This window comes from Muscardinus avellanarius (genome assembly GCF_963383645.1).
Source record: "Muscardinus avellanarius genome assembly, chromosome: 1".
Lineage (NCBI taxonomy): Eukaryota > Metazoa > Chordata > Mammalia > Rodentia > Gliridae > Muscardinus > Muscardinus avellanarius.
In genome coordinates this window covers 7,671,079-7,696,682 of record NC_137786.1, presented here as the reverse complement: position 1 = coordinate 7,696,682, position 25,604 = coordinate 7,671,079, and the positions used below count along the sequence as shown (strand labels likewise).

Sequence of the window (25,604 nt, the reverse complement as noted above, 5' to 3'; positions counted from 1 at the left end):
AGTGTGAGTACAGTGCCTTAGTAGCACCTAGCACAAATCAGTAGCATTAAGTATTAGCAGCTCTAAGCTACTCGCTAATAATCACATTATTGACATTTTTCCATGTGTCTTATTAGATGCAGATTAAACTATTCATGGACCTCCATGAGAGTTATAAGGAATCCTCTGTCATGTGCTCTTCTCTTCCTTCTGTTTGTAGCGCCCTGTGCTTCTCTGCCTCTCTCCCTTCCACCCTCCCTCCCTCTTTCCTTCCTCTATTCTTACTGGGAATTAAATCCAGGGACATTCTAACTCTGAGCTATGTCCCTAGCCCTCCTTTTTAAAAAATATATTTTTATATAAAGTCACATTAATTTGCTGACCATCTGACTGCATTGCTGAGGCTGTTCTTGAACCTGTAATCCTCCCGTCTCAGACTCCCAAGCACTGGGATTGCACCACCATACCCAACTTCCTGGGGCATTCTACCTCCAAGCTATACAACCAGCTCATTTTGTTTTGTTTGTTTTTTGTTTTGTTTTGTTTCAAAACTGTGTTACTGCATGTCTTGCTAAGTTGGTGAGGCTGGTCTCAAGTCTTCAATCCTCTTTTCTCAGCCACCCAAGTACTGGAATTAGAAGCAGGTGCCATCATACTCGCTAAGTTGCTGAGGCTGTTCTCAAATGTGCAATCCTCCTTTCTTAGCCACCCAAGTACAGGGACTAGAAGCATGTACCATCATACATGGTTGGAATACAAAGATTTTCTTACTGCTGCTCTTGATATCTGTAATTGTGATGAAAGTTGTTCTAGTAGATTTTCTGATATTAAGCTTGTTGAGCCTTCCTTATGCTTCAAAAATAAGCCGTTTCCTGTATGGAAAAATAAAGATATACACTAAATATAGATTATACATTTACATATAGTTTATATTTATTTATATATATTATATCTAATATGTGTTCATGCACATTATATATGTGCTCAGACATCTGATTTGCTAATACTACATGCATTTCTATAGAAATGTTTTCAGCCATGTTCTTAAAATGAGTTGTCCTATGAATTTTCTTCTTATAATGACCTGGCCCCAGCCTTATTTCAAGATTATCAAGATACTATTAATCTCAACTGAGTTGGGGAGTTTTACCTGGATATCTGAAATAACTGGTATAAATTGGGGTTTATATGCAAGAAGTTACACATAAAACTTAGTCCATTATATTTTTTTGTTATTATTTGTTTTTTGGGCATGCTGTAGTTAGGAGTTTATTATACAGTTTGGATGCTTTTAATAACAATTGATTGTAAAAAATGTATGTTAAAAGGTTGGTTTTTTTTTTAAACAGATAGGGTAGATAGGCAGAGGGAAAGAAATTTGATAACATTACAGATATTAGAGAAAATAAGAGATAACCTAGGAAAAGTTAAAAAGGAGTGAAGAGATGTGATTGAAATCAAGCTGGAGAGCTTGGTCTTCAAACAATATACTATCCCGTGACTCTGGACTCTAGGGACCTTGAAAAGGCGGGCATCCTGCAGACATATTTTCAGTTCGAGAAGTGGGTTGATGCTGAAACTTCCCCCACACCCGCCCTTATGGTATCCATGGCAGAAGCCCAAACAATATGCAAAGTTGAGATACGCTGACCTTGTAGAGGAATGCACTGGAAAATCAAAAGGAAGAGACGATACAGATTACCCAACTTTGATTGAGTGTTGACCATAAACATATACAGTTTTATTGAGGAAATGCATTAGAAGTTTAAATAAGGAAAATCGAACAGTATTGACAGACCTATATGCTGCTTACTCGATTTTTCTCTCTGTACACGGCTCCTTTTATTGGTTGAGGGCATTTTAGGAAGTAGTATAATTGTCTTTTGGATATTTACGAAAGCAATGAAAACCTGAAGTATGTCACTTCTGGATTCCTATCGACACCTCTTCCAATTGTTCTAACTAAAAAGAAAGATGGAGTCATGGGAAGCAAGCTGAGTGTTTGCTGATGGGTTTCTATAGTCTTCTCCTCCCCGCCGTGGCTCGTCTTTCCCTTGCCCTAGCTGCATCGCCAACCCTGGCCTTCTCTTCTGTCCCTGCACATTGTGAAGAGTTCTTGAATGGCCCTCTGGATCCTGTGTGTCCTGTGAGCAGAGTGAGTGGATTCTCACAAGCCCTGAGCTTTAGTCCTGGCAGGGATCCTCGGCCCTGGGTTTCTTGTCTGAATGATGCAGCTCCTGAACGTCTTTATGGACTCTTCAGGTCTTGGTGATATTTACCAAACAAGAGGAGCAAACTTGCCACTGGAAATATTTTGTGGGTAACCTATTCTCACAGTTACACTCACACCCATCATCGGTCTCTAAGGGCAGCCTCCCCCGATATCTTTACTCCTGACCTCCCAGTCCTCTTTACTGAGTATGGGACCTGTTTTCTTCTCTTGAATTGTTCCCCTGGAGTTTACCTCCAATCAGTCATCAGACCTTCTCTGTGCATCCCCCCTTTTTGTTATCACAGCCACTGCCTGAATTCCCTGCTTTTATTTCTGTCAGAATCTAAAAGTCCTGCCTTGAGCCACTGCTCTTCCTAGGGCCTCCTGCTTATCGGTGGCGCATTCACATTCCTCGGATATTTGGATCAGTGGGTCAAGTTCTTGCTTGAAAACATTTCAAAGCTTTGCCATTATCACATATGAGATCAAGTCCGAACTTTTTCCCCTGTAAGCAAGCAAATATCTATCGACTTTATATCCAAATGCATCTTTCAGGTTTCTTTCCTAGGAGTTATTTTTTTTTAAAGTTGCCTTTGTTTTTTCTTTCCCTGTTCATGTCCTTCTTTTCTTTTCCCTTGTCTTCCCTTTTCCATTTTCTTTTGACTTCTCCCACTCTTGAATTCACAGGCTCATTCTTACTGTTTTAGCTCACACATTGATCACTACTCATCACACGTAAGGGGCTGCTGTCTGTGCTGCGGGCACCTTAGTGAACTGCACAAACGAGGGCCTCGGGCTGCATCTTTCTCGGGAATGGAGAGATTGATGGGGGGAAGATGATTTATGCCAGCTGGGTCCCAAGGGCACCGCAACCCTCATGTCACTCTCTTGACTGTACCTTTAGGGCATCTGTCCTGTAAGTTTCTGGTCAGATCTTTCCTTTTACTTAACCTAAGCTCTCAATCAATTTTTTCCTTTCTATAGTATGAATGATTCCTATAAATCTACAACCGCCTGCAAACACCTGCCATATACAGATGCCATGTTTAAAGATGATACTAATTCTATTTCCATAACTATCTGCAAGCTCTTAAAATATTCATTTATTAGTAATTTTCTATATCTTCAGTGCCTTGAACATATATTGCTAGAAGGAATTATTTTGATCCAATTGACTTGCCTATAAATATGAAGAAATTTATATAAAACACTAAAAAATCAAGATACCATTGACATTTGTGTGCATATGTTTTTCTGACATTCTGTACCCCAATCTCATGAAAAATTACAGTGCTCCCAATAAAAAATAAAATGACAATAAACAAATACAAATCTCTCTGTGTAGCTCAGCTCTGGCTTCCTGGAAGCAGAAGATAACTTTCAGTGAATATTGCTTTTTTTTTTTTTAAATCACTGACTATAGAGAGGAAACCTATGTATTACACAGAGCTATTCTTTTAAAATAATCCATCACGTTCACATCTGTAAATCTGTTTCCACAGGACTTGTTATGGGGCATGGGCCCATTTCCATATTAGATCTATTTTTAGCATCGGTGTTTATTGAAAGAGATATTCTCTTTCCTCAAGGAACTATTGTTTTTTCTTGATCTGACAGTTGTCACCTGCCTGCTAAGTCTGGGTGACATCATTGGAAATACTAAAAAACCAGAGAAAATAAAAGAGCATCTGATAGCATGGCTAATTGCAAAGGATTAGGATAATATATCTCAAGCTGGCTAGCAACTCACTGCATATCTTTTTTTCTGTGCCTAAAGCAATGGGCTAGTGAATGTTCCAGCAACCGATGGCTCAAGAAGCAGTCTTCTCTCCCTCCTCAAACTCCGTCACTTTATAATAATCAGACGGGGCTGGAGACCTCCTAATAGGAGCTAACTGGGCTTGTAAAAGACCTTTCTATGGAGTGGCCATTTCCTGATTTCCCTTAGAAAAAAATGCAAATGAGTTTGAGAAGTAACTGGATTTCTCATGTAGAACGAACCAAATATGTTTAACAAGGCTAATCATGGGGCCAAAATAGAAGCTTAGAGAACAAGGAAATGGAATGTCTAATTTGAAGGAAGCCAAGTGGTGCCCAGTGCTTTGTCCTTGCTCCCAGGGAGGGCTTTTGTGATGGTGCAAAGCCTTCAGCCCTTTCCAGGGAAGGGGCAAGAGAAATAACCTTGTTTGCATTCAGCAGTTCTCTGCTGAATCATGTGAACAGTGGGTTATTTTCTACCCAGCCCAGAAAATGCACATCTGGCTTATAAATCACCAGGAAGCCTTGGTGTCTTGTGTCTTTATTGGGTCCCTGCCCTGTGTGTTTTACACGTCCTCAGTGTGCAGTCTGTGATATCCTGACACAGACCTCCTGTGCCACGAAGTGATTTCATTGGAGACCTTCTGATCCTCCCGGAATGTAATGTGTGCTACCTGATGTGCCCTCTCTGTGGTCCCCGGAGGAAGACTCATTCATTTTTATTATTTTATTTATTTGCTTTTTTTTTTTCTATTTAGAAATTGGCCCCTGGTTACGGGAGTTCAGAGCGAAGAATGCTGTGGATTTCTCGCAGTTAACATTTGACCCAGGACAGAAAGAACTTGTGGTAGGAGCAAGGTGAGAGCTTCTGTGTTTCGTTACTGAAGGTGTTTTTGGATTCCACTTGACATCTATGCAGTAAGTCATGAGCTTCTCTGCTGAAATTGAGGAGTGCTGAATAATATGATTTCATTGAAGAAAGAAATACACTCTGAGTGTCGTAAAGTTTACCATTAGCGATGGGATGGAGGCCCTAAACTCTTCTAGCCTGAATTAACTCATTTGTTCCTTGCATCTAATCTGAGAGATGGGTATTGTCAGGAATCATGTTTTAGAGATGTTAACATGGAGGCGGAAAGTAGATAAACATGTTGTTCAGAAATGTGAGCCTAATAAAAATGGAGACGGGCATGGGGGTGCACGCCTGTGATCCCCGTTCTTGGGAGGCTGAGACAGGAGGATCATTCCAGGACCATGAAGAGTAACTCAATGAGACCCTTTTGCAACATAAAAAAGAAAAGGCCTTGGAGTGTAGCTCAAAGATAGAACCTTGCTGAGTTTAACCTCGAGTAAAAAAAGAAAGGAAAAAAAAAAAAGATTGAGATAGGTTTCAAGTAGTTTGACTCCAGAAACCATGCTCTTCTGTATTTAAGTAGAATTCTAGAGATCAAGAGGCCTTCAGGTATATCCCAAGGCCCCACATTACCTTTCTTTGTGACCTTCACTAGCACTTTACAAGTAATTTGAAATTCGAGGGAATTATCATTGTCATCCCTGTGTCTTAAGGGAGCGTGTGTCCCTGGATCCAGGTCACCATCTGCTTGCAGTTTGGCAATGAGGTCCCTGGAACACAGACAACTAACAGCTTTTAAGTTCGTTCCCTCAGATTCCCTGTTACTCCCTTAGGAAACACGCAGTCCCTGGATTCAAGTGAACTGTCCTTTTAGTACATTCTGAGGAAGTTATACATAAAGCAAGCTATAGCTGCCTCTTAGGAAAATTGACAATAATCTTGAAGAAGAGGATGTGTCCATTTGGATTCTTCCAGCATCTAAGGAGGGCGTGCTGGGCACTGCAGTGCTCACATCTTTTCAACCAAGTACACTAAATTATAAAACATACTTTTTATAGCTATCACAGTTGTACATTTTCCACAAAGACCCAAGTGAAGCTAAATCTAACTTAAAGTCTGTGTGTATTCAAACATGAAACATTTTATAGAATCGTTGCTTCTGCTCTTGAGCCTGAAGGAGTCCCGGTGCCTCCTCCCGGCACTTGAAAGCGTTATGGCGTGTGACTGTAACTTTCAATGAGTAGACAGGAGTTGGCTTAGTTTAGGCACTGGGTGAGTTGCCTTCACCTCTTTTGATGTTGGGAGGAGCTCTAAAGCACAGGTCAGATGACTGCATGGCGTAGCCAGCATTGGCTTACTAAAGTATCTGCCTTCAGATGCTCCAGTGATAACTGCTGGCTTTCTGGTTTAGTCTACCAGCATCCTACTGCCTTGTGGCTCCAAGTTCCTTAGAATGTCATTTTTTTTCCACTTAGTTTTTCATGTAGTCCAGGCATGTAGGATTCTTTAGGTCTCCCATGATCAGAATGTGGTCTTTCTTCTCTTTGGGATTGGTGCCCCCTTTTCATTTTTCTATTATCTGGGTTACCTGCCCACTCCCACTTCAAGCTTTCCACTTGGGAAACTCCTACTCAGAGTCAGGACCTGGTTCAAGAGTGTCTACCATTCTGAGCTGACATGACCCCTGCTCAACATGACTCTGGCTCTGTGCAGACACCAAGGTCCACTTCTATGACTGTGCTCCCTGCGGGGCATTGTTCCTTCCTGCCCTCCATCCCTCTCTCGACCCTCCTCCCTCCCTCCCTTCCTTCTTTTTCTCACTACTTTGCGGTACTGGGAATTGAGCCAAGGAGCCTCATACCTCAGAGCAACCTCTTAGTCTTTTTTATTTTTTTCTCAATACAGGGTCCCACTAGGCTGCTGAAAGTCTTGCTAAGTTGCTGAGGCTCTTCTCAAACCTGTGATTTTTTTTTTTTTTGGACTCAGTCCCCAAAGTACTAGGACTGCAGATGTGCAATTGTATGTCTGGCCTGCATTATTTCTTCACAGCTATTACCCCCTAATCAGAGGAAGGGATGTGCCGATGTTTATTTCTGTAGAAGGTACATGGTCTCTTTCTTTTTGCAGAAACTCAATGAGATCTGTCTAATCAACATATTTATTTCTGAGACTTAATTTATATATATTTTTACACATCTGGGGGACAGTTCGGATAAATAGGGTTGGGATTGAGGACGATTTATGTTAGATACCTATACTTGGGCAAGGACATGAAGGAGAGGTAGGCTTTGTATCTGAAAGCTGGCCTTTAGAGAAAATGAGCTGTGACCTTGAGTTAACAGGAAGAGGCTCCTCACTTAGAAAACAGGTGCACAGGTGACCCTAACAAGTGTTGCTGAGTCTCATTCATCTTTAAATAAAACTTTGGAAAGGCTAGACCCAGAAGGCTCTGCATGGTTTCTGGAGGTCCTCCTGTGAACAGACCAGCATTTCCTACTCTGTAGGGGTTGGTGTTTAGTCAATGAGCCCAGATTCTCTTAAGAGATGTGAGACTCCATAGAGCAAGAGAGGTGATTGTGAAGGACTGCCCTATGTGCTTACTTGGGCTGCAGTAGCAGCTGGGGATTGTTCCCGAGGGAAGCTTTTCCCTGTAGGTCTCGATCCCAGGGTTCTCAAGGTCTCTATCCACGCATCTCTGGGAGCCTCTAACCCATCTCATCACGTCACCATGCTGGGAGGTTTGGACCGGCCACCAAGTCAACCTATCTTGCAATAGGTGTAGGGCCAGGAACATGTCGGACTGCCAGAATTCACAAAAATAGCAACAAGGAGAAAACTCAGGCTGCCCAGTTACATTGAATTTCAGATAAGCAATGCATATAATTTCGCCCCTAAGTATGTCACACATGTGTGGTCTCCCTACAAGCACAGTCTGTATTTTCTACTCTAGACCAGTGAGATATATTGGGAACACTTTATAAATAGTAGAAAGAATGCCATGGACTGGGCTTGACTGGCTGAGCTATCCTTAGCCCATTTCAGAGCCTAATTGTATAGCTTTTAAAGTTTATATAATTTCCATTCCTTTCATGAGGATTTTGTGAAATATTCCAGGACAGATGATTGTCACCTGAGCAGGCGTCCCATATGCAGGCAGTGTCAGGAAAGCTCTGGGAATCCCATGCCTGTTGGTGTATGTGCACATATGCAGATACCATGAAGGGAAGAGGCTAGGAATTTCATCTAGAAATTTGCTGGGATTAGACTCAAAAAGTTGGAAGGGAGTATGAACCAGTTATAAAGCTTTAAAAATAACCCAGCCCTCAGATTCCTGTTTGGGAAGATTTGACTTAGCAGGAAAAGTTTAGATAACAGGTGTGTATTTCAGAAGTCAGGAATAGATTAAAATGTGATCTGTAAAAAAAATAGGCTGATCTTTTATTATTTCATGGATATCACTATGCATTGTGAAACTATTTATTTCTGGGTTTCACTTTATGCCAGTGATGCTTTATGTTCATGAGACTGGATTCAGTTAAAGATTCTTTGTACTCTTTGATAAAGGGAGGTCATTGTATTGCCAAAGAATAACCTTTCTCTAAAAGACTTGTGGTTATCTAGCACCAGAAGATATTTGAATTGGAATTCATGTAATTTCAGGGAGGGTTCATGCATTTACCATCCCAAGGTGCACAGTAGCTTTCATATTTCTTTAAACGCATTGGCCATCATATTCTGTTTAACTCCAGGTTCTTTAAAAATTAATACTATTTGTGCTTTCAGTGATTAAACTTAGGCATATTCATTTTAAAAAATGTGGAGAATACCATAAAATGTAAAGGTATAAAAATATTTCAGAGATTATCACAATTAATTTTTTCAGTTACTTCCCTGCATTCTTTGATTTTTATGTGTTTCTATTCTTGTGATGAGTTTTTTTTTTTTTTTTTTTTTTAATGGCTCTCTACTTTTTTGTCAGAAAACTCCCTGAAATCAGTTTCCAAGATATCAAAGGAAGGAAAGATTCAAAATTTAAAAAAAAAATGTGACTCTGTAGAGTTTCCATGTAAACAATTATGAAAGTAATAGTGGCAATAATGCTGCACAAGCCTGAGACAAGTCTGAGTTTTGCTGCAGACAGAATTGCAGCAGCAGATGTTGGAGGGGGCAATAACATTTTTATTTTCCAAACAAGTTAGTATGTAGTGTTTTGGGTTCAGTCTAAGAGTGGCAAGTGAATTCCAAACTAATTCACTCTGGTTATGTGTTGTGTGCTGAGTTCAATGCTATTCCAAATGGTGGTCAAATTGGTTCCACATGCAATGCACTCTTTGATGCTACTAAGCCATATTTAATAATTCAAAACGCTGCCCACTGTGATGAGAAAGTATATTATCAAAGCATTCTTAGCTTGAGTCTATGCCACTGAACTATGGGGAAGATGTCGAGCTACTCCTTATGACTATTTTCTTCAAAATGTGATTTTCTAAATAAAAATAATTTTCATGTACGTATGTGACTGGCCATTGAGCCCAAGGGCATTTTACCTCTAAGCTACATCTCCCAGCCCTTTTCTTTTTTGTTCTGAAACAGGATTTCACTAGGATGCCGAGTCTTGCTCTGTTCCCGAGGCTCTCCCTGACCCTGCAGTCCTCCTGCCTTAGCCTCCCAAGTGCTGAGATTACAAGCTTGCACCACCTGGCTAATAAAAATGACTTTTAATGTACATCTCCATTTTTCCCTTCAGTTGTTTTTGTTTCTAGCACTTTCAGTTATTTTCTTTCCATCATGGGATTTCTGATTTTTTCCATGTAATGTAAACATATTCATTGAAGGGCCCAGTTGTCCTTACTTAGTAAGGACATTCCTCCAGTCACCTCTATTTAAGTACCTCTGTGTTCACTCAGCCTGACCATTCCTACCACTGGAAGGTAGCGGGATGGAGGCCCATGCACTCAGTACTTGGGTCTGGTAATGGTTATAATCAATGAGAAATACACACACACACACACACACACACACAGATTGTTTTAGTTTTATCAAAACTATATCACAACATGGTAACATTATAAAGATCCTAAGAGAAAAGGACTGAGGATGCAGGAACCTCTTTGCATACTTGGCCCCAAGTGAGGACCAGCTCTAACCTGAACAACTTGTGAAGAATTCCTTGACTCACCATTACAGTCAACAGTGTTTCTAGATCTCTCTCTCCCTCCTCCCCCCCCCTCTCTTCCTCTCTCTCTCTCCCTTTCTCTCTCTCTCTCTCTCTCCCTGTCCTCCTCCTCCTCTCTTACACACACACACACACACACACACACACACACACACACACACACACACACACCTATAGAACAGAAGTAGTATAGATTTCTAATCAGCATGTTTATAGAAAAAAAATATACTGAAAAAATTAGGAATACTTCCAAGGCAGACCAAACAGAATAATTTGTTGCAAGATTTTAATGTATATTTTGAACCAATTTTTTTACTCATGTGTAGATGCTACAAAACCAAGAATACAAAAGAAAAGATTAACATGCTTTGGCTGTACCAGTGCTGAATTTGTTTTGCATATGCAGATTGCTAAAAGATAAACTTAAGCACATCAAAATTGCAATGAGTTGAGATGATTTGCATGCTCAATGATTCATGAATCAGGCATCACCAGACCCAGACCGTACTGGTTTGGGTGAGGTGTGAGTCCTTCTAGGAAACTAGATGAAGTAAATGTGTTTGATTGGTTAAAGCAAATCCCAGTGAGAGGTTAGTTGCTGGTTTCTGATTGGTTGAGATAAAGTTCCCTTCTACAGTACAGTGAGTTCTCTTCTGGTTTTCTTACAGAGGGCAAACTAGGACGCTGGATCTGTTTCAGCCTAATGGCCTCCCAATTAATTATTTTAACAAAGCATGTGTTCTCATAAGATTTCACTGAATAAATAGTCAGACTTCTATTTAATCAGAATGAATTCTGTCTTGCAAAATGACTTTGCCTTTGGTTTTTAAACAAAGAAGACTAAATTTTAGATTCATATAAAATTCATTTTTCTAAGGTTGCTCAGTATCTTTCTCCTTTTTTGGTGGTTATAATTTTTATTTTTATTTTAAAGTTTTATCTTTGAATGGACCTGTTAAAGGCAACATGTAATTAAGAGGAAAACTGGAAGAACTTTCAAGATCAACGATTCTGCATCTCGCACATACACTCCTTTCCTTTTGCTGAAGTATATATTTTAGTCAGGTTTATAAAATTTACGTTCATGTGTGCTCAGCAGGATGGAATCCGCAATTAGGAGTGAATCCAAAATGCAGTAGACCCCATCATAAGAGAAAACTAAGGTAATAATGAGGTCAGTGGCAGGTTGACCTTGATTGTGACTTGGGAGCAGTTGGTACTGGAATGAGGGACAACACTCTGCCTTCTGCTCTTCTCTCCTACGTGACCTCGTCTTCCGTTTTCTTCCGCCTATACTTTGGAGTTTACATATTTTCCCTTTCTTCCCTATCTTAAGATTCCCTTTGCTATCGACCTCCTTCTTCAGTCTGTTCTCTTTTTTCTATATCTTAGTCTCTTTGGTTAACTGGCCTGAACTGTATGGACACACACACACACACACACACACACACACACACATTTTTTAAAACTTCCTCTTTTTTGCTGACTTTATTACCTCTTATTCAGTAGTTACCCAACATCAAGGATTGCAAGGGTCAGTGATTTTAATTTTAACCAAAATTAACTGTTGGTGGGATTGCAGATCACTTCCTGCATTATGGGGATCAGCATGGTGGTTCTTCAAAAGCCTAAGAAGGGAACCACTCTAGGACCCAGCTCGACCACTACTCACTGTATTTTCTAAAAGAAATTAAGTCAGAATACTATAGTGATAACTTGCATGTCCATGTTTATAGTACAACAATTCACAGTATCCAATTATGGAACCAGCCTAGGTACCTGTCAGTAGACAAATGGATTACGAAAGTGTAGTTGTGGAATTTTATTCAAATATAAAGAAGAAAGCTAGGTTATTTATTAGAGAATGTATGGAACTAGAGAATATTATGCTAAGTGAGATCAGCCAGTCATAGAAAATCAAAGGTTATTTTGATTTTATTTTATTTTTTCCTTTGTGTGGAAGCTAGAGAAAACAATAGGAAACAAAATAGACTTTTCATAAGGAGAGAGACTGCCGGGAGTGGTGGCGCACGCTTGTAATCCCCGCGCTTGGGAGGCAGAGACAGGAGGATTGTGCAGGTTCAGAGCCAGTTTCACTGGCTTAAGAGACCCTGTTCCCCCCACCCCAAATATATATATATATATATATATATATATATATATATATATATATATATTATAATATATAAAATTAAAAAGATATATGTCTGGGAGTGTAGCCCGGAGGTAGAAGGATTTCCAGGAACCCCAGTACCACAACAAAAAGGGAGAGAGATTAACTATATTCATATGCACACACGTAGTTGCAGGTATGCCGCTATCAACACGATCTACATTATGATGTGAGGATATAATACACCAATAAGAATAAAAATAAAAAAAAATAAAAGGAGAGAGACCAATCAAGCAGTGGAAGGGGGTTAGAGGAGGAATGCTGGGAGGGGAAAAGTAGAACTGATGAAGTTCACCGTTCAAATACTGCTGTGTCCATACACGTCCACACAACCTCAGGGGTGTGGACAGGGAGTGGGGAGTAGCGGGGATCCACAAGGGAACAGTGCTGTGTGCGTTTGGGTTTGCCTCACACTGAACCTGACTATGATGTGCAATTACAATGTACCAATAAACGTGCAAAAAATCAGATCCTCTGCCAGCCGCTCCCATCTCTGTGGATTGAAAGGGCGTGCTAGGTGGATTGTCAACACATGAAAGCTTACGGAAGCTCTTTTGGGAAAGGCATCGTCTTCTTTTAACCATTGTGTTCATACTGCTATTATTAAAAAAAAAAAAAAAAAAAAAAAAAAACTTTTTTCTCCTGCTTAGCTGGGGAAAGATAACAAATAAAGTCTCCCTTTTCCCCAAATTCCATGAATGTACCAATGGCAGGTTCGACAGTGGTTCCTTGGCCTCTTTCCTTTGTGTGCATGAGTATGCTACAGACTTCTAGTGCCAAGATCTTTCCTCTTAGCCTGTGGAGTCGAGGTCCATCAGAATGAATTAGTTTACATAATTATTCATTCAAGACTCTCCAGTCATCAAATATTTATTGAATCTACTTTGTGTTAGGAAGTATTAAAGGTATGAGGAGAGCAAAGACGAAGCCTATTGTCTACCCAGTGAAGACTTTGCAGCCCAGGGGGAGGGCCAGCGAGCTGGCGGCCCAGCGTCAGCACCCTGGTTTTGTGAGTGAAGTTTCCTTGGAACACTGTCACCATCATTCTCTGGCACGCTGTCTATGGCTGCTTTGGACCTGGGGCTGCTGGGTTCAGTAGGTGGGACACTGGTGACAAAGCTTGGTGACTTCTGGTCTTCTGAGTGTGACAGGGCCACAATTAGATCATTTAAGGGAGGAATGAATAAAAGGGGGCGGAAAATCCCAACAGTAAAGGGATAGGATGGTCCTCAGTCCTAAAAGGCTTCCCTGGGAAGGTGTTCTGCCGAGCTTTGGAGATGTCTGGAGGCCAGTGCGACAGTCACAGGGCCAGCCAGTAAAAGAACTGTAAAGAGCTCAGCAGAGTGGGGCTGTTGTTGACCAGAGAGGCAGGTTTGTAGATGAGGCCCCTAAGTGTTAGCCGGGGTCAGAATGAAGCAGTGCACTTAGTTTCAGACCAGTGACTCCAGTCCTGGCTTCCATGAGAGTCACCTGAGAGCCTCTCAAGAGAGCAGAGGCCTCTCTTCACATCCTCTCAGCTAGACTTTCTAGAAGTAATGCCAGACTCTTGGGCTCACTCAGGCTCCAGATCCTCAGCTGCCTGGTCGGTTGGGGAACCTCTGTTGAAGACCTGGAGTCCAGGAGAATGGGTGGTTGTAGGCAAGTTCAAAGGTGATGTTAGTGAGATTCGGGAGCAAGACTGTTCTTAACGGCATTAGCTGGGATTGAGCCTGTAACACAGTAGCTAAAATGCTTTGATCACTTAACACGATATGAGGAAAAGCATCTCACATTTTACTATCTGAAGATTACCTAGAAAAATAGTTGTATAAAGAGGTAATTAGGTTAAAAGATTCATAAAATCTGGCTATGGTGGCTCATACCTGTAATCCTAGTACTCGGGAGGCTGACATTGGAGGATCACAGATTCAAGACCAGTCTCAGCAATGTAGTGAGATTCAGCAACCTAGTGAGACCCTGTTTCAAAACAAAACTTAATATGGGTTGGGGGTGTAGTTCGGAAGTTGGTGAATGATTCAATCTCCAATACCAAAAGTAGAAAAAAAGAATAAGAATATTCAGTTGGTGTTTTTTCAAATGAAGTTTTGTATATTAACAAAAAAAAAAGAAAGAAAATTAGTGTGGTACCCAGTAGACCCATAAAAGTAGAAATCATGGGTTCAGTTTAGTAAAATAAGTCATTATTCATAATTCTTAAATTACTTAAGAGATTGTGAGTACTATTTAAAGCACAGTAGTTAAATGTTCACTGTGATTATTAACAATATTGATTCATATCTTTTGCCCTGAATATATTTATGGGGAAAAGTTTATTTTTAAATTTTTATAGCTCTGAGATTGGTTAACAGGGTTAGTTTAATTATTGCATGCCCTACTGAAATATATCTTTGTTATTCCATTTCCTTGCTAAATAGGAGACTATCCATCAATATCTATGCCGTTTAAAATTCTAGCATTTAAACATATAAAAGTGCTATTAAAATATTAAAAGTGCTATTAAAAGTTTTGATGTATTCTTTGAAATTTATTTCTATTAATCAAGACTTTTAAAGGACTTGAAATAACCTTTATAGGATCAGAAATGAAATGAACTAGGAAAACTACAGGAGAGTGAATATTGGACACATAAAATAACAGGAAAATTAAGTCAGAGTAATATAAAAAATTTAGCCCCAGGAACAGGTATTTACTATATTTTGAGAAGTATAGAAAAAATCCTGACTAAAGTATATCTTTGTTATTACCTGGAAAAACACATTAGCAAAATTTAAATAAGAAAATTTATAAGCAGCAATCTTAATATTATCTATTCAAGTATAGTGCTGTCATGTTTGGAACATCTTTATTTAAAAATTTATTCTTTTGATAGTCTGTTGAGGAGTACATGGATGTTATTTTATTTTAGTATAGGTTTTCGGAAGAGTACATGAAGTTATTTTATTTATTTATTTATTTATTTATTTATTTATTTATTTTAGTAGAGTTATGCCCACACAAAAAACAAGGGCATTTAGAATCTGCACACAGTCAACTAGAGTTTTAGTTAGATTTTTCAACCCTGTGACCAACGCACCTGACAAGCACAACTTAGACAAAGAAAGGTTCATGTTAGGATTCAGGATTTCAGAGGCTGGTTCTGATCAACTGAGGGCTCAGGGGCAGGGCCTTGGGGCATGGCACAGGACAGAAAGCTGCCTTCAGCTCATGGCAGCAGAGGAAGTGACCAAGGGCAGATCCCATCCCCAAGGTAGGCCATGCCTCTAGGGAGCTCAGCTTCAGCTTTGAACCTGGCTCCATTGTATAACACATGGCCTCCCTGGGGGGAATTTTAAATCCAAACCATAGCAATTAGCATATTGGACAGTCTTGAGAATGAGAATTAAGAAAGGTTCTCAAACTACATGAATGGACTGCATGATTCAATTAATCATTATCTTTTAGAGCTATTAAGATAGTTGAGATGTTAAATAGTTGCATTTGGATAATTAATTTTATGAATCATTTTGTGTTTTAAGGATATATACTTACTATTTTTTCTTAGCTTCAAAGTGATACTGATATTTATTTTTTAATCTTCAGGTCTACTAATGAATTTAAACAATTGGGCATCACTGTTCCTAGCTCCATGATCATTGAACATTGACAATTGTTAGGATGAAAATTTGCCAGGGAGGAAGGGTCGAGCGGATGGCGTTGACGAGGGACCTCGGGAGATTATGTTGACGTAATATCACTTCTCAGACTTCCCCACATGGTGACAGGGCATATGAAGTGCATATTTTATCTTCAGATCGTTTCACTACCAACCTTGGTCTAAATTTTTATTGCTGTTCAATACAATGGTGAACAATTCTATCACCATTGTTCAAATGCTTTTCTTTTTTTCTTAGATTGACCTGCTTTTCTATCTCCATTTTCTCTTGGTGCAAAATATTATTTCTGCTTTCCTTAAGTATTCTCTCTTCTGAATATAACTTATAACTTCTTGCTCAGTTATAAGCAAGCCTGTGACCAGCATGTTAAATAAGAACTTGGAACTTCTTTTTCTTTGATTCTACAGCCATATCCATCAGAGACCAATTGAGTTATTCTAAGAGAATGTCATTTTAAAACACCTGTGTCTTTCATAATTAATGGAGGTCAGAGTTACATTTTATAGTGTCTCTAGATAAAAAGAGTCGTTTAGTTAATATGCTCATGATGGCTCAACCTTTTTCTTTAATGCCGGCTGAATTTTATTATTGTACATGAAGATACAATCGAACATCTATAAAAGCCCACGCTGTTCCCTTGGAGCATATATTGTTGTGCTTAGTGAGTTGTTCCTAATAGGACACTGGGGGATGAGATGGGACCGGGCGTGAGTTTTTCAGTCTTTGAGTTTTCGATAAAAAATAATGCAGAAAACAAAAATAACTTGAGCACAAGGGAAGAAAACCCACTTGGATGTCTAGTCAAGAAAGGATGCATAGATTTTACGACTGTCATTTTGCATCTCCCAAATTTAATGGCTTCATAATTTGAATTATTCAGTCCGCTGGATCTATGTAAAAGTCCGCTGGATCCATTTTAAAAGTAATATGGTGCGTTGCGTTTAATGCGCAGTGTCCATTTTTATTTGAAGACAGTTGAAGAAAAAATACAAGTAGATTCCTACCAGGGAAGAAAATGCTTATATTTTATTTACTATAGCCATGAAGCGCAAGTTGAGCCAAACCGCTTTGCACATTCTTGCCTCGTACTTCTTTAATGGGAAGTGAAAAATGTAAATGGAATGGCTCCCTTCAGCTGTACAATAGACGCTCTAAGAATCTAATCTCTTAACCTCTTGCACAAATACCTTTTCTCCTGAAGAACGGCAGCATTCCTTATTACCACCTATTTACATCTAGGTGTTATGATGATTAATGAGCCCACTTAAACGCTTTGGACTGCTTGCAGCATTACCCCATTAGAAAAGCTGACCCTAAATGCAGTATTGGTCAGCATTCCCACTTGGCTGGGAGCCAGAAGCATTGGGCCTTCCTGCTGGGAAGGTTGGTGGCCTTTCCCGTGAAGCTCACATACGTTGTTCTCCATCCTTGCGCTCCCGCCACTGCAAGATAAAGTGGCTGCCTCTTCTGTGGCGCCCTGGAGAACAGTCTTGTGCAGGGGACATAGATCTTACTTTGCTGTGAGTGGCCCAACATCTGGGGGTATCAATTTTTATTCCCTTTAGAAGATTTTCTTTCTTTGTGTAACCCTTTAACTTCATAGTTCACTGACCTAAACTGTGATGAATGAAGCTGTCCCGAGATTTCAGGCCCCCCCTGCTGTGAGCTGTGATTGCGATTTTGCTTGTAGCAAACACAGTCTTGGAGTTCAACTTGTATCCAATTAATTTGAGTATAGGGGTTTGGGATTAGGAGACTTTTCTCTGTTTTTCCATGGTACTTAAGGAATTCTATAAATGTTTTAGATATGATTCATTTTTTCATACGTATTATTTTTATTGGTACAGTGTTTCTATATCATAATGAGTTTCATTGTTATAGAAGAAACACACTTGCACGCAGCACTTGTGTTGTTTCCTTCTGGAACCCACCACGCTTGCTCATCTTTTTAAATCCTTCCTAAGTAGTTGCAAATTTTGTGGCCTGTTCACCGCAGGTGTGCTGGGAAGTGCAAAGAAATCACAAAGACATGGTGTCCTGAGATCCCTCTCAAGAGCATTCTTCCCCAATGAGCTAACTTTCTTCCATTAGACCCATCCTCTAAAGGTCATAGTTTCTGAGGTGAGAACTGGTGTCCTGGAATCCACAGCTTGTTATTAGCTGCATTAAGACTTGAATTTGTAAATGCTTTTGTGAATGAACAATGAATATATGAAATAATTGTTCTGTGAGAATGCTTACTTTGTGCATGTTTGATACAGGTGAAATTCAGAACAGGATGTTGGATCACGAATTGCCCAGGACAGGGGACACAATGGGATACGAGGCTCGGAGATGGGGTCTTGTGTCTAACCATAGGTCTTCTCTAAATCCCTATAATCTGGGGCAAGTCACACTGCATCGTTTTTTGCCGTTGTTCTTATACTGGAGACCGAACCTGGGGTATTCTTTTTCTTAGCTACTACCCACTGAGCGCTTTAAACTTTCTCATTTGAAATAGTGTCTCATTAGGTTGCTGAGAGTCTAAGGCTGGCCTTAAACCTGTGGTACTCCCGTGCCAGCCTCCCAAGTACTGAATTTACAGAGGTATGCCACCACGCCCAGCAGTACTGCTTATCTTAACTTGTAGCTGTTTTCTCATCTACAAATGAAGGGGTATTCTTTAATGACAATTCTACAAGTTTTGGATTTATGATTCTTGGATAAAACATGAGTTTTAATAAATCACCAACTTGCATCCTGTAACCTAGAAAACACTAAGAAAGGAGAAGTTGCATCCTTCTTGTTGGTACCTTCAGTGTGGTGTTGGGCATAGAAATGATGTTGCTGGTGGAATCTCATAACAACTATGAGGATGGTGATGGTATCTCATGACAGTGATATATTTCTTAGAAAATACACTTTGTCTCTCTGCCCTTTTCTTTTTCTTGTTGAATAGGTTCAATCACCAGCACCACAAATCAAACAACAACAACACTGAATGTAGGTGATGTATAACAATGAATGCTCATAGAACTGAATCAACATGATCCAGTTAAATTCAGTTTTAGAACTGAATGACCTTGTCCTTGTTCTGATCTGTATAGATTAAGAGAGCAGCCTTAGCTTACATTTCTCTAGGTGCACACACACATCACTTATTTTCAGGCTCTCTTACAGATTTTCAGTGTATTTCTTTTTTATTGTTGTTGTGATGGTGGTGCTAGAGATTGAACCCCAGAGCATTTTACCTCTGAGCTACACCCTCAGCCCTGTTGTTTTGTATATTTTGAAGCAGAGTCTCACTAAATTACTGAGGGCCTTGCTAAGTTGCTGGAGCTCACCTCAAACCTGTGATTCCCGTTTCATCCTCCCAGGTACTAAGATTACAGCTGTGCACCACCACACCTGACCCAGTATAAATCTATGGATCTACCAACTGCTTCTTTCTTTGTTCTCTTAGGCCCAAGGAGGACAAAAGTTCTCAGTAGCTGGACCATGTTCATAGTAGAAAGATGCTTCTGAAGCCAAAACCATAAAGTGTTTTTTGACCCTGTAATGATTACGAATTGTTAGGTTTGGGGACCTATTAAAAATAAACGTGTTCTCTTGTTATGTTTTGTAGAAACTACCTCTTCAGATTACAGCTTGAGGACCTGTCCCTTATCCAGGTAGGTGCAATTTATTTTTCTAAAGCTTTCATTTCCCATCCCAATTAACTGGCTCTTTGAAGGAAAGGAGAGAGACATGTGTGCAGGTGTTAATTAGGGCCGAACGCGGCTTCATATCTTGAGCAGGTCAGGCCTGGGGACCCACGTTGCCCTCTTGGATGTGAGCCATCACCTTCCTTAATTCCCAATTAGCCTCCCCTGCCTGGTGGCCTCTGTGCTTCCTGAGCACGGTCCTGATGTTTTCTTGGTCAGATGGCGGAAGACTCAAGGCACAATGTGTCACAGTCTAGGGGCGCCCTCTCCTAGGTAGTCATTGCTTGTTTAGTTTGCTGCATTCAGCCATCATGTTCTTATGAAACACCCTTGTTTCCTCTTTTGGTTTCTAATTAAGTGATGTAAATATGCATGTGGGTTAAAAGTCACACACAGCACAAACATTAATAGATCAGAATGCATTTTGCCTACTTCTGTTACTGCTGCATGAGGAATTGCCCGAGCTCTTTGCATTTGAATACTTATTTCACTGGCAGATTTGAGTTGTACAAGTCCTCTTCTCCCTCTGGTGTTTTATAAAGGCATGATGCACAGAGTTTCCTCGACAGTGAGTGGGTTGTAACATAAATATCTCTATTCCGGAGACTCTGGGTCTCCCTGCAGACCATGCCAGGATCCCTGTGCTGGAGGTAATTTGGAAAACATTCTTCAACTAAGTTTAACATCATCCTCATGTCTTATCCTCTAAGAAGTGATTGGAAAGAAGTTTCTATTATTTTATTCTCTGTAACCTTGGCGTTTGTAAATATTCAGGCAATTTTTCCCCCTTGCAGTACTGGGGATGGAATCCAGGACATGTTACCTCTCAGTGACACCCCCAGCCCTATTTTTTTTTATTCTTTATTTTGAAACTGGGTCTCACTGAGTTGTGAGGCTGGCTATGAACCCCGATCATTCTGTCTCAGCCTCCCAAATACTGAGATTACAAGCGTGTGCCACCACACCCTACTCAGGAATCTTTTGAGCTATATTTTTTATATTAAATCTAGCTTTTTCTCGCCAGGACCTTAAAGTAAGACAAAGCTAATCTTGGTAAAAAAGCAAGGGCTTTTCACCTGGATTTGTGATCTACCTCCATGGTAAGTAGTAATTACTAATTAGTAATTACTGAGTTCCTCCTCGGCAAAATGGCTGCACCTCACTACCAATACCATAGTATCATGGTGATGCTGGAGAAGAAATAAATGCAAAGGAGATAAGAAACAGAAAATTCTCAAAAAACGTCTTCTGCTTTTGTTTTTAAAAGTTATAATAAAAGCTGGGTGTGGTGGCACACTCTTATAATCCCTGCGCTTGGGAGGCCGAGACAGGAGGATAGCGCAGGTTTGAAGCAGCTTCCACTGGCTTAAGAGACCCTGTTTCCAAATAAAAAATATAAAAGTTATAATAATAAGAAATATTATTACAATAGTTGTTATAACTTCATCATACTTGGCAATGAATTATCTTTTCACTGTAACTTGGTATATACAGTCTTTGAATTAGGTGATTGTTAACACCACAAATAAACCATCAGAACGACCAGCAATTTGAGGACATTATGTTAACAAGAGAGACACAGAAAGACAAATAGTGCAGGTTCCCATTTTTATGTAGTGTTTGACAATGACAAATTCATAGAGGTAGAGACTAAAATGGTGGTTATCGGGCACTCGGGGTCATGAGAAGGGATTAGCAGATGTTGGTCAAAGGGTATACATTTCCAGTTAGACAGGAGGGATAAGTTCAAGAGATTTATTGTACAACACGGTGACTGTAATTAATAACAACATATTGTATACTTGATATTTGCTGAAATATCCCCATCACAAAATTCTGATGAGTAGGTAAGGCTGTGCTTATGTTAATTAGCTTGATTTAGCTATCCCATAATGGCACATATATACCATAAAATGATATTTGTTTTATACTATTATACATAAATATACATGACACACTCTTTTGTCAATTAAAAATGATTAGCTCTCTAATTAAATTATTACTTTAAGCATTATTTGCAATAATCATTTATAAAAATATAGACTTTTGAATATATAGTATGTATATATTTTGTTCACTTTTATTCTTATGGTATAATATACTACCTGGTATAATCTACGTGTTCAAGAGTGGGCTGTGAGGATATATATGCTTACAAGTACTTTCACTTATTTCCTAGTTCCCCAGCTTTGCAGGCTGAGAGAGCCTAGAAGCCTTGTCCTTCCAGTACAGTGAGCTTACTTATGGCACAACACTTGGTTTCTAAATATAATTCTTCACTACTAGGAACGAGAGTTTCTTTGAGAAGTAGTTGAGTCCAGGGCTGGGCAAAGCAAATCTCAGATTAGATTAAAAGACTTTATTGTTTTAAAAATTAAGGAATTATTCAACAAATACTGAAGGTTATTCAAAGGACCTAGGTGCCAATTTCGAGGGAGCTCACTAAAAAAAACTGAGAAAATTTGATTGTCAACATAAATAATCATGGTAGCATATTATTACAAATTGGATAAAATAAACCATAAACATATACTTCCATAAAAATCAATGAAAAGCACACAACGCAGATGAGGCTACTTTATTACCATAAATGCCAACTGATAAATATTGAAAAATGATTTACCTAGAGAATTACAATTTGACAATCATCACACTAAAAATCAATTTGGGCAGAAATGATCCATGTCTATTAAAATTTATGAGCCAGAGTTTGATAACAACTTGGATAGTTATATAGATTCACAGTACTTAACTTATATACTTATTATTAGTTACAAGTAATAAATTTCAATTGTGCAGTGAAGAAACCTGGCAAATATCATCTAACCAAGTGGCCCAAAGTAAACACATTAGTAATGGGACAAACGGTCCAATGATTTGTTGAACTGAGAAAGGCAACAGGATATCCATGATATTCCAGCAAAAATTATAACCAATCACAGCATGCTGAACTGCCAAACCAACACAGAGGGACAACCTACGGAAAAAATCAGAACAACAACTAAAATGTCCTCTACTCTTCGAACGTCATAAAGTCAAGAAAGATGAATAAAAAAAGAATGAAGAATTTGAAAAGTTATTTTACTATAAAAAAAGAATAAATAAGTATAACAATCATGCACTATTTGATTTTAATTGAATCTTGGAGTAGATTTTTGTTGTTGTTTTTGCCATACTGGTGATTGAACCCAGAGGCATTCTACCTCCAAGCTATAACCCAAGTGCTATTTTATTCTTTATTTGCAAACAGGGTCTCACTAAGTTGTGGAGGGCCTCACAAGTTGCTGAGGGTGCCGCACACCTGTGATTCTCTTGTCTCAGCCTCCTAAGTACTGGGATTAGAAGTATGTGCCACCGTGCCCAGCTACAGATTTTATTTTCATGCTATGAAGGATAGTATTTGGAACCAGATACTATTACCAAATTTGGTTGTAGATAAGATAGAAGTATATTAATACTAACTCACTGATTTTGGTAGCACTCAATAGGAAGTGTTCTGTAGGAGCATGCCCTTTCTTCGAAAAGACCTATAGATATTATTATTTCTGTAACTTACTTTCAAGTGGCTTAAAAATACTAGATGGCTGAGTAAAATTACCTTGTATGTATATATAAGGTTTCTTGGTATCTAGTCATCTGTTGATGAACACCTAGTTTTGCTTTCATAGCTTGGCTATTGTGAATCTTGAAGGATGGGAAAAATTCCCCATTCTGCCTGCTCTCTATTGAGCTTTTTGATAGTTCCTTTGTTGTACAGAAGCTCTTTAGTTTAGTGCGATCCCCATGTACTGATCCATCTTTTAGTTTCTTGTGCCTTTGGGGTCTTGTTGAGAAAGCTTTTATCTGTGCCTATGTGGTACAGTGTTGGACCTATGTCCTCTGCAAGGAGCTGCAAGGTCTCTGGTCTAATTTCCATGTCTTTGATCCATCTTGAGTTGACTCTTGTGTAGACTGAGAATGTGAGGTTTATTTCCATTTTTCTGGATATGGGTAACCTGTTTTGCCAACACAATTTTTTGAAAGGGCTGTCTTTTTTCCAGTTTATGTTTTTGGCCCCTTTGGTAAAAATCAATTGGCTGTGTTTGTGGATTTATTTCTGAGTCTTCTATTTTGTCCCATTGGTCTATGTATATGTTTTTGTGTCAATACCATGCAGTTCTTATTCCGGTGGCTTTGTAGTATGGTTTAAAGTCAGGCATTGTAATGCCTCCTACATGGTTCTTATTGCTGAGAATTACTTTGGCTAAACTTGGGGATGCAGGCGTAACAACAATATTCTAACTTCATTTTCTTTGGAAAGATACTTAGAGGTAGTATTGCTGGGTCAATTTTGGAAAGTCAGGGATGATATGTTTTCTCGAATTTGTGGAAACTAGAACATAAATAGGAAACAAAAGAGACCTAAGTCAATTGAGGAAAGAAAGGATTCAAATCGTGGAAGAGGGTTGGAGGAGGAAGGGGAAAAGTGAGGAGCCAGGAAGGGAGCAGTTTAAATAAGGCTAAGTCCATTGAAGGTTTCACCACTAATCTCACGAACATGAATGGGGAGGAGCAAAGGGAGTGTATACAGAAGGAAATATTTTAAGTGATGTGTGCACATATGTTTATATCATTTTGAATCTATGATGTATGATTACATCACACCAATAAAAGTATAAAAATTTCTATGTATAGTAATATGTATAGTAATATGTATTATACTATAAATAATATAATGATATGAACTCACTATATAAAATATGTATATATGTATGTGTAGCCATATATGTATACACTCAGGATATATATACAAAGAGAAAGAAAAATGATAAGGTGATTGTAATAAAGTGATAAAAATGATAATGTAGCCATTGGGGAATCAAGATGAAGGGTTTTATGGGTCCATCGTGATAGTCTTGCAACTTTTCTTCCCCCTTTGTCAAAATAAATAGATGCAAAAGACAAGGAGCTGCATTTGCTGGTAACACATATATCTAGTAGTGTTGCAAGGACAGGGAAACCCATTGTCCTTTTCCCGTCATGGCTTCCCTTTCTCATGACTGCCTGGGCAGGAGTTAGGTACAGGTTGCTAGTGGAATTGAAGAGCTTTTGCTGAAAAGGGGAAGCCCATCAGCATCTCCGCGTGGCGAGAGCTTGGCCTGCTGGCTGTGGCCAAGCTGGCCAGTGGTCTTATGAATGGCAGCATTGACAAGAGCCCTAAGAAAGAGAAACAAGCCTCTCAGTGCCATTGGTGCCAGGCGGAGGACTGTTCCCTTTGCTGTTCTGAGGTTGTGTGTGCGCTTCTGTAGCCCACTGTGTGCTGAGCCCGAAGAGAGAGCTGACAATTCTTAATGGCTCTAATTTTCTTACACATCTCCAGGAGAGAGGTCCTTTTGAATGCCATGAATATTTTATTTTAATTTAAATGACTACTTCCAAGGATAACAAAAAGGAATAATCATAATGTCAGGCCAAAGGTTGTTCCTGTCTTATACCCAGTCCAGTCCGAGTGAAGCGTGTGAACCTGAAGATTATCTGGCAGTCACATTGACAAAAGTGCAAAGAAACAAGAGAAATAATAATAATAATTTTACTTTATAAAATAAAATTATTTTAAAGTTATAAAATAAAATTATTTTATTTTTTGTTTTCAACAAACATGGTCTCACTAGATTGCTGACTCTTGCCAACTTGCTGAGACTGCCTGGGAACCTGCAAGTCTCATCCTTGTGTCTCATTCTTCCAAGTACTGGAAGTACAGGCATGCACCACTGCACCAGATTAGGAGAAATTGTTTTAATAATATATGTTAGTTTTATAATTTTACCCAAAATATTGTAACCATAACATGGAATCATTATAAGAAATTAATAAGATACATGCCATTCCTTCTTGTAAAGTAGCAGGTCCCGGTGTATATTCTTACTTCCAGTACAAGTTGGCTTGGACTCACCAGAATTCAAGTGTTCAATGTGGCCGGGGCTATGTGTTGGACAGCACAGTTGTAGGTTTGAGTAGCAGAGCAATTGTGACTTGTATGCCTTCAGCTCTGGTATATGAATATTATTTTCTACACGAGATCATCTGGATTGATTTTTCATTTTGCAGGCTAGTTATTTTCTCCTTCCCTCTGTCTTC

At 39.2% G+C, this 25,604-nt stretch overlaps 1 protein-coding gene across 1 annotated transcript in view; it reads left to right on the top strand.

Moving 5' to 3' along the window:
• SEMA5A (semaphorin 5A) overlaps window positions 1–25,604 on the top strand; it is a gene marked incomplete at both ends in the record, with an annotated part of 321,241 nt that overhangs the window by 45,770 nt on the left and 249,867 nt on the right. Inside the window, 2 exons of the mRNA XM_080696129.1 lie at window positions 4,708–4,807; window positions 19,409–19,454. Of these exons, the coding sequence (XP_080552255.1) occupies window positions 4,708–4,807; window positions 19,409–19,454 (146 nt within the window). The remainder of the gene's footprint in view (window positions 1–4,707; window positions 4,808–19,408; window positions 19,455–25,604) is intronic.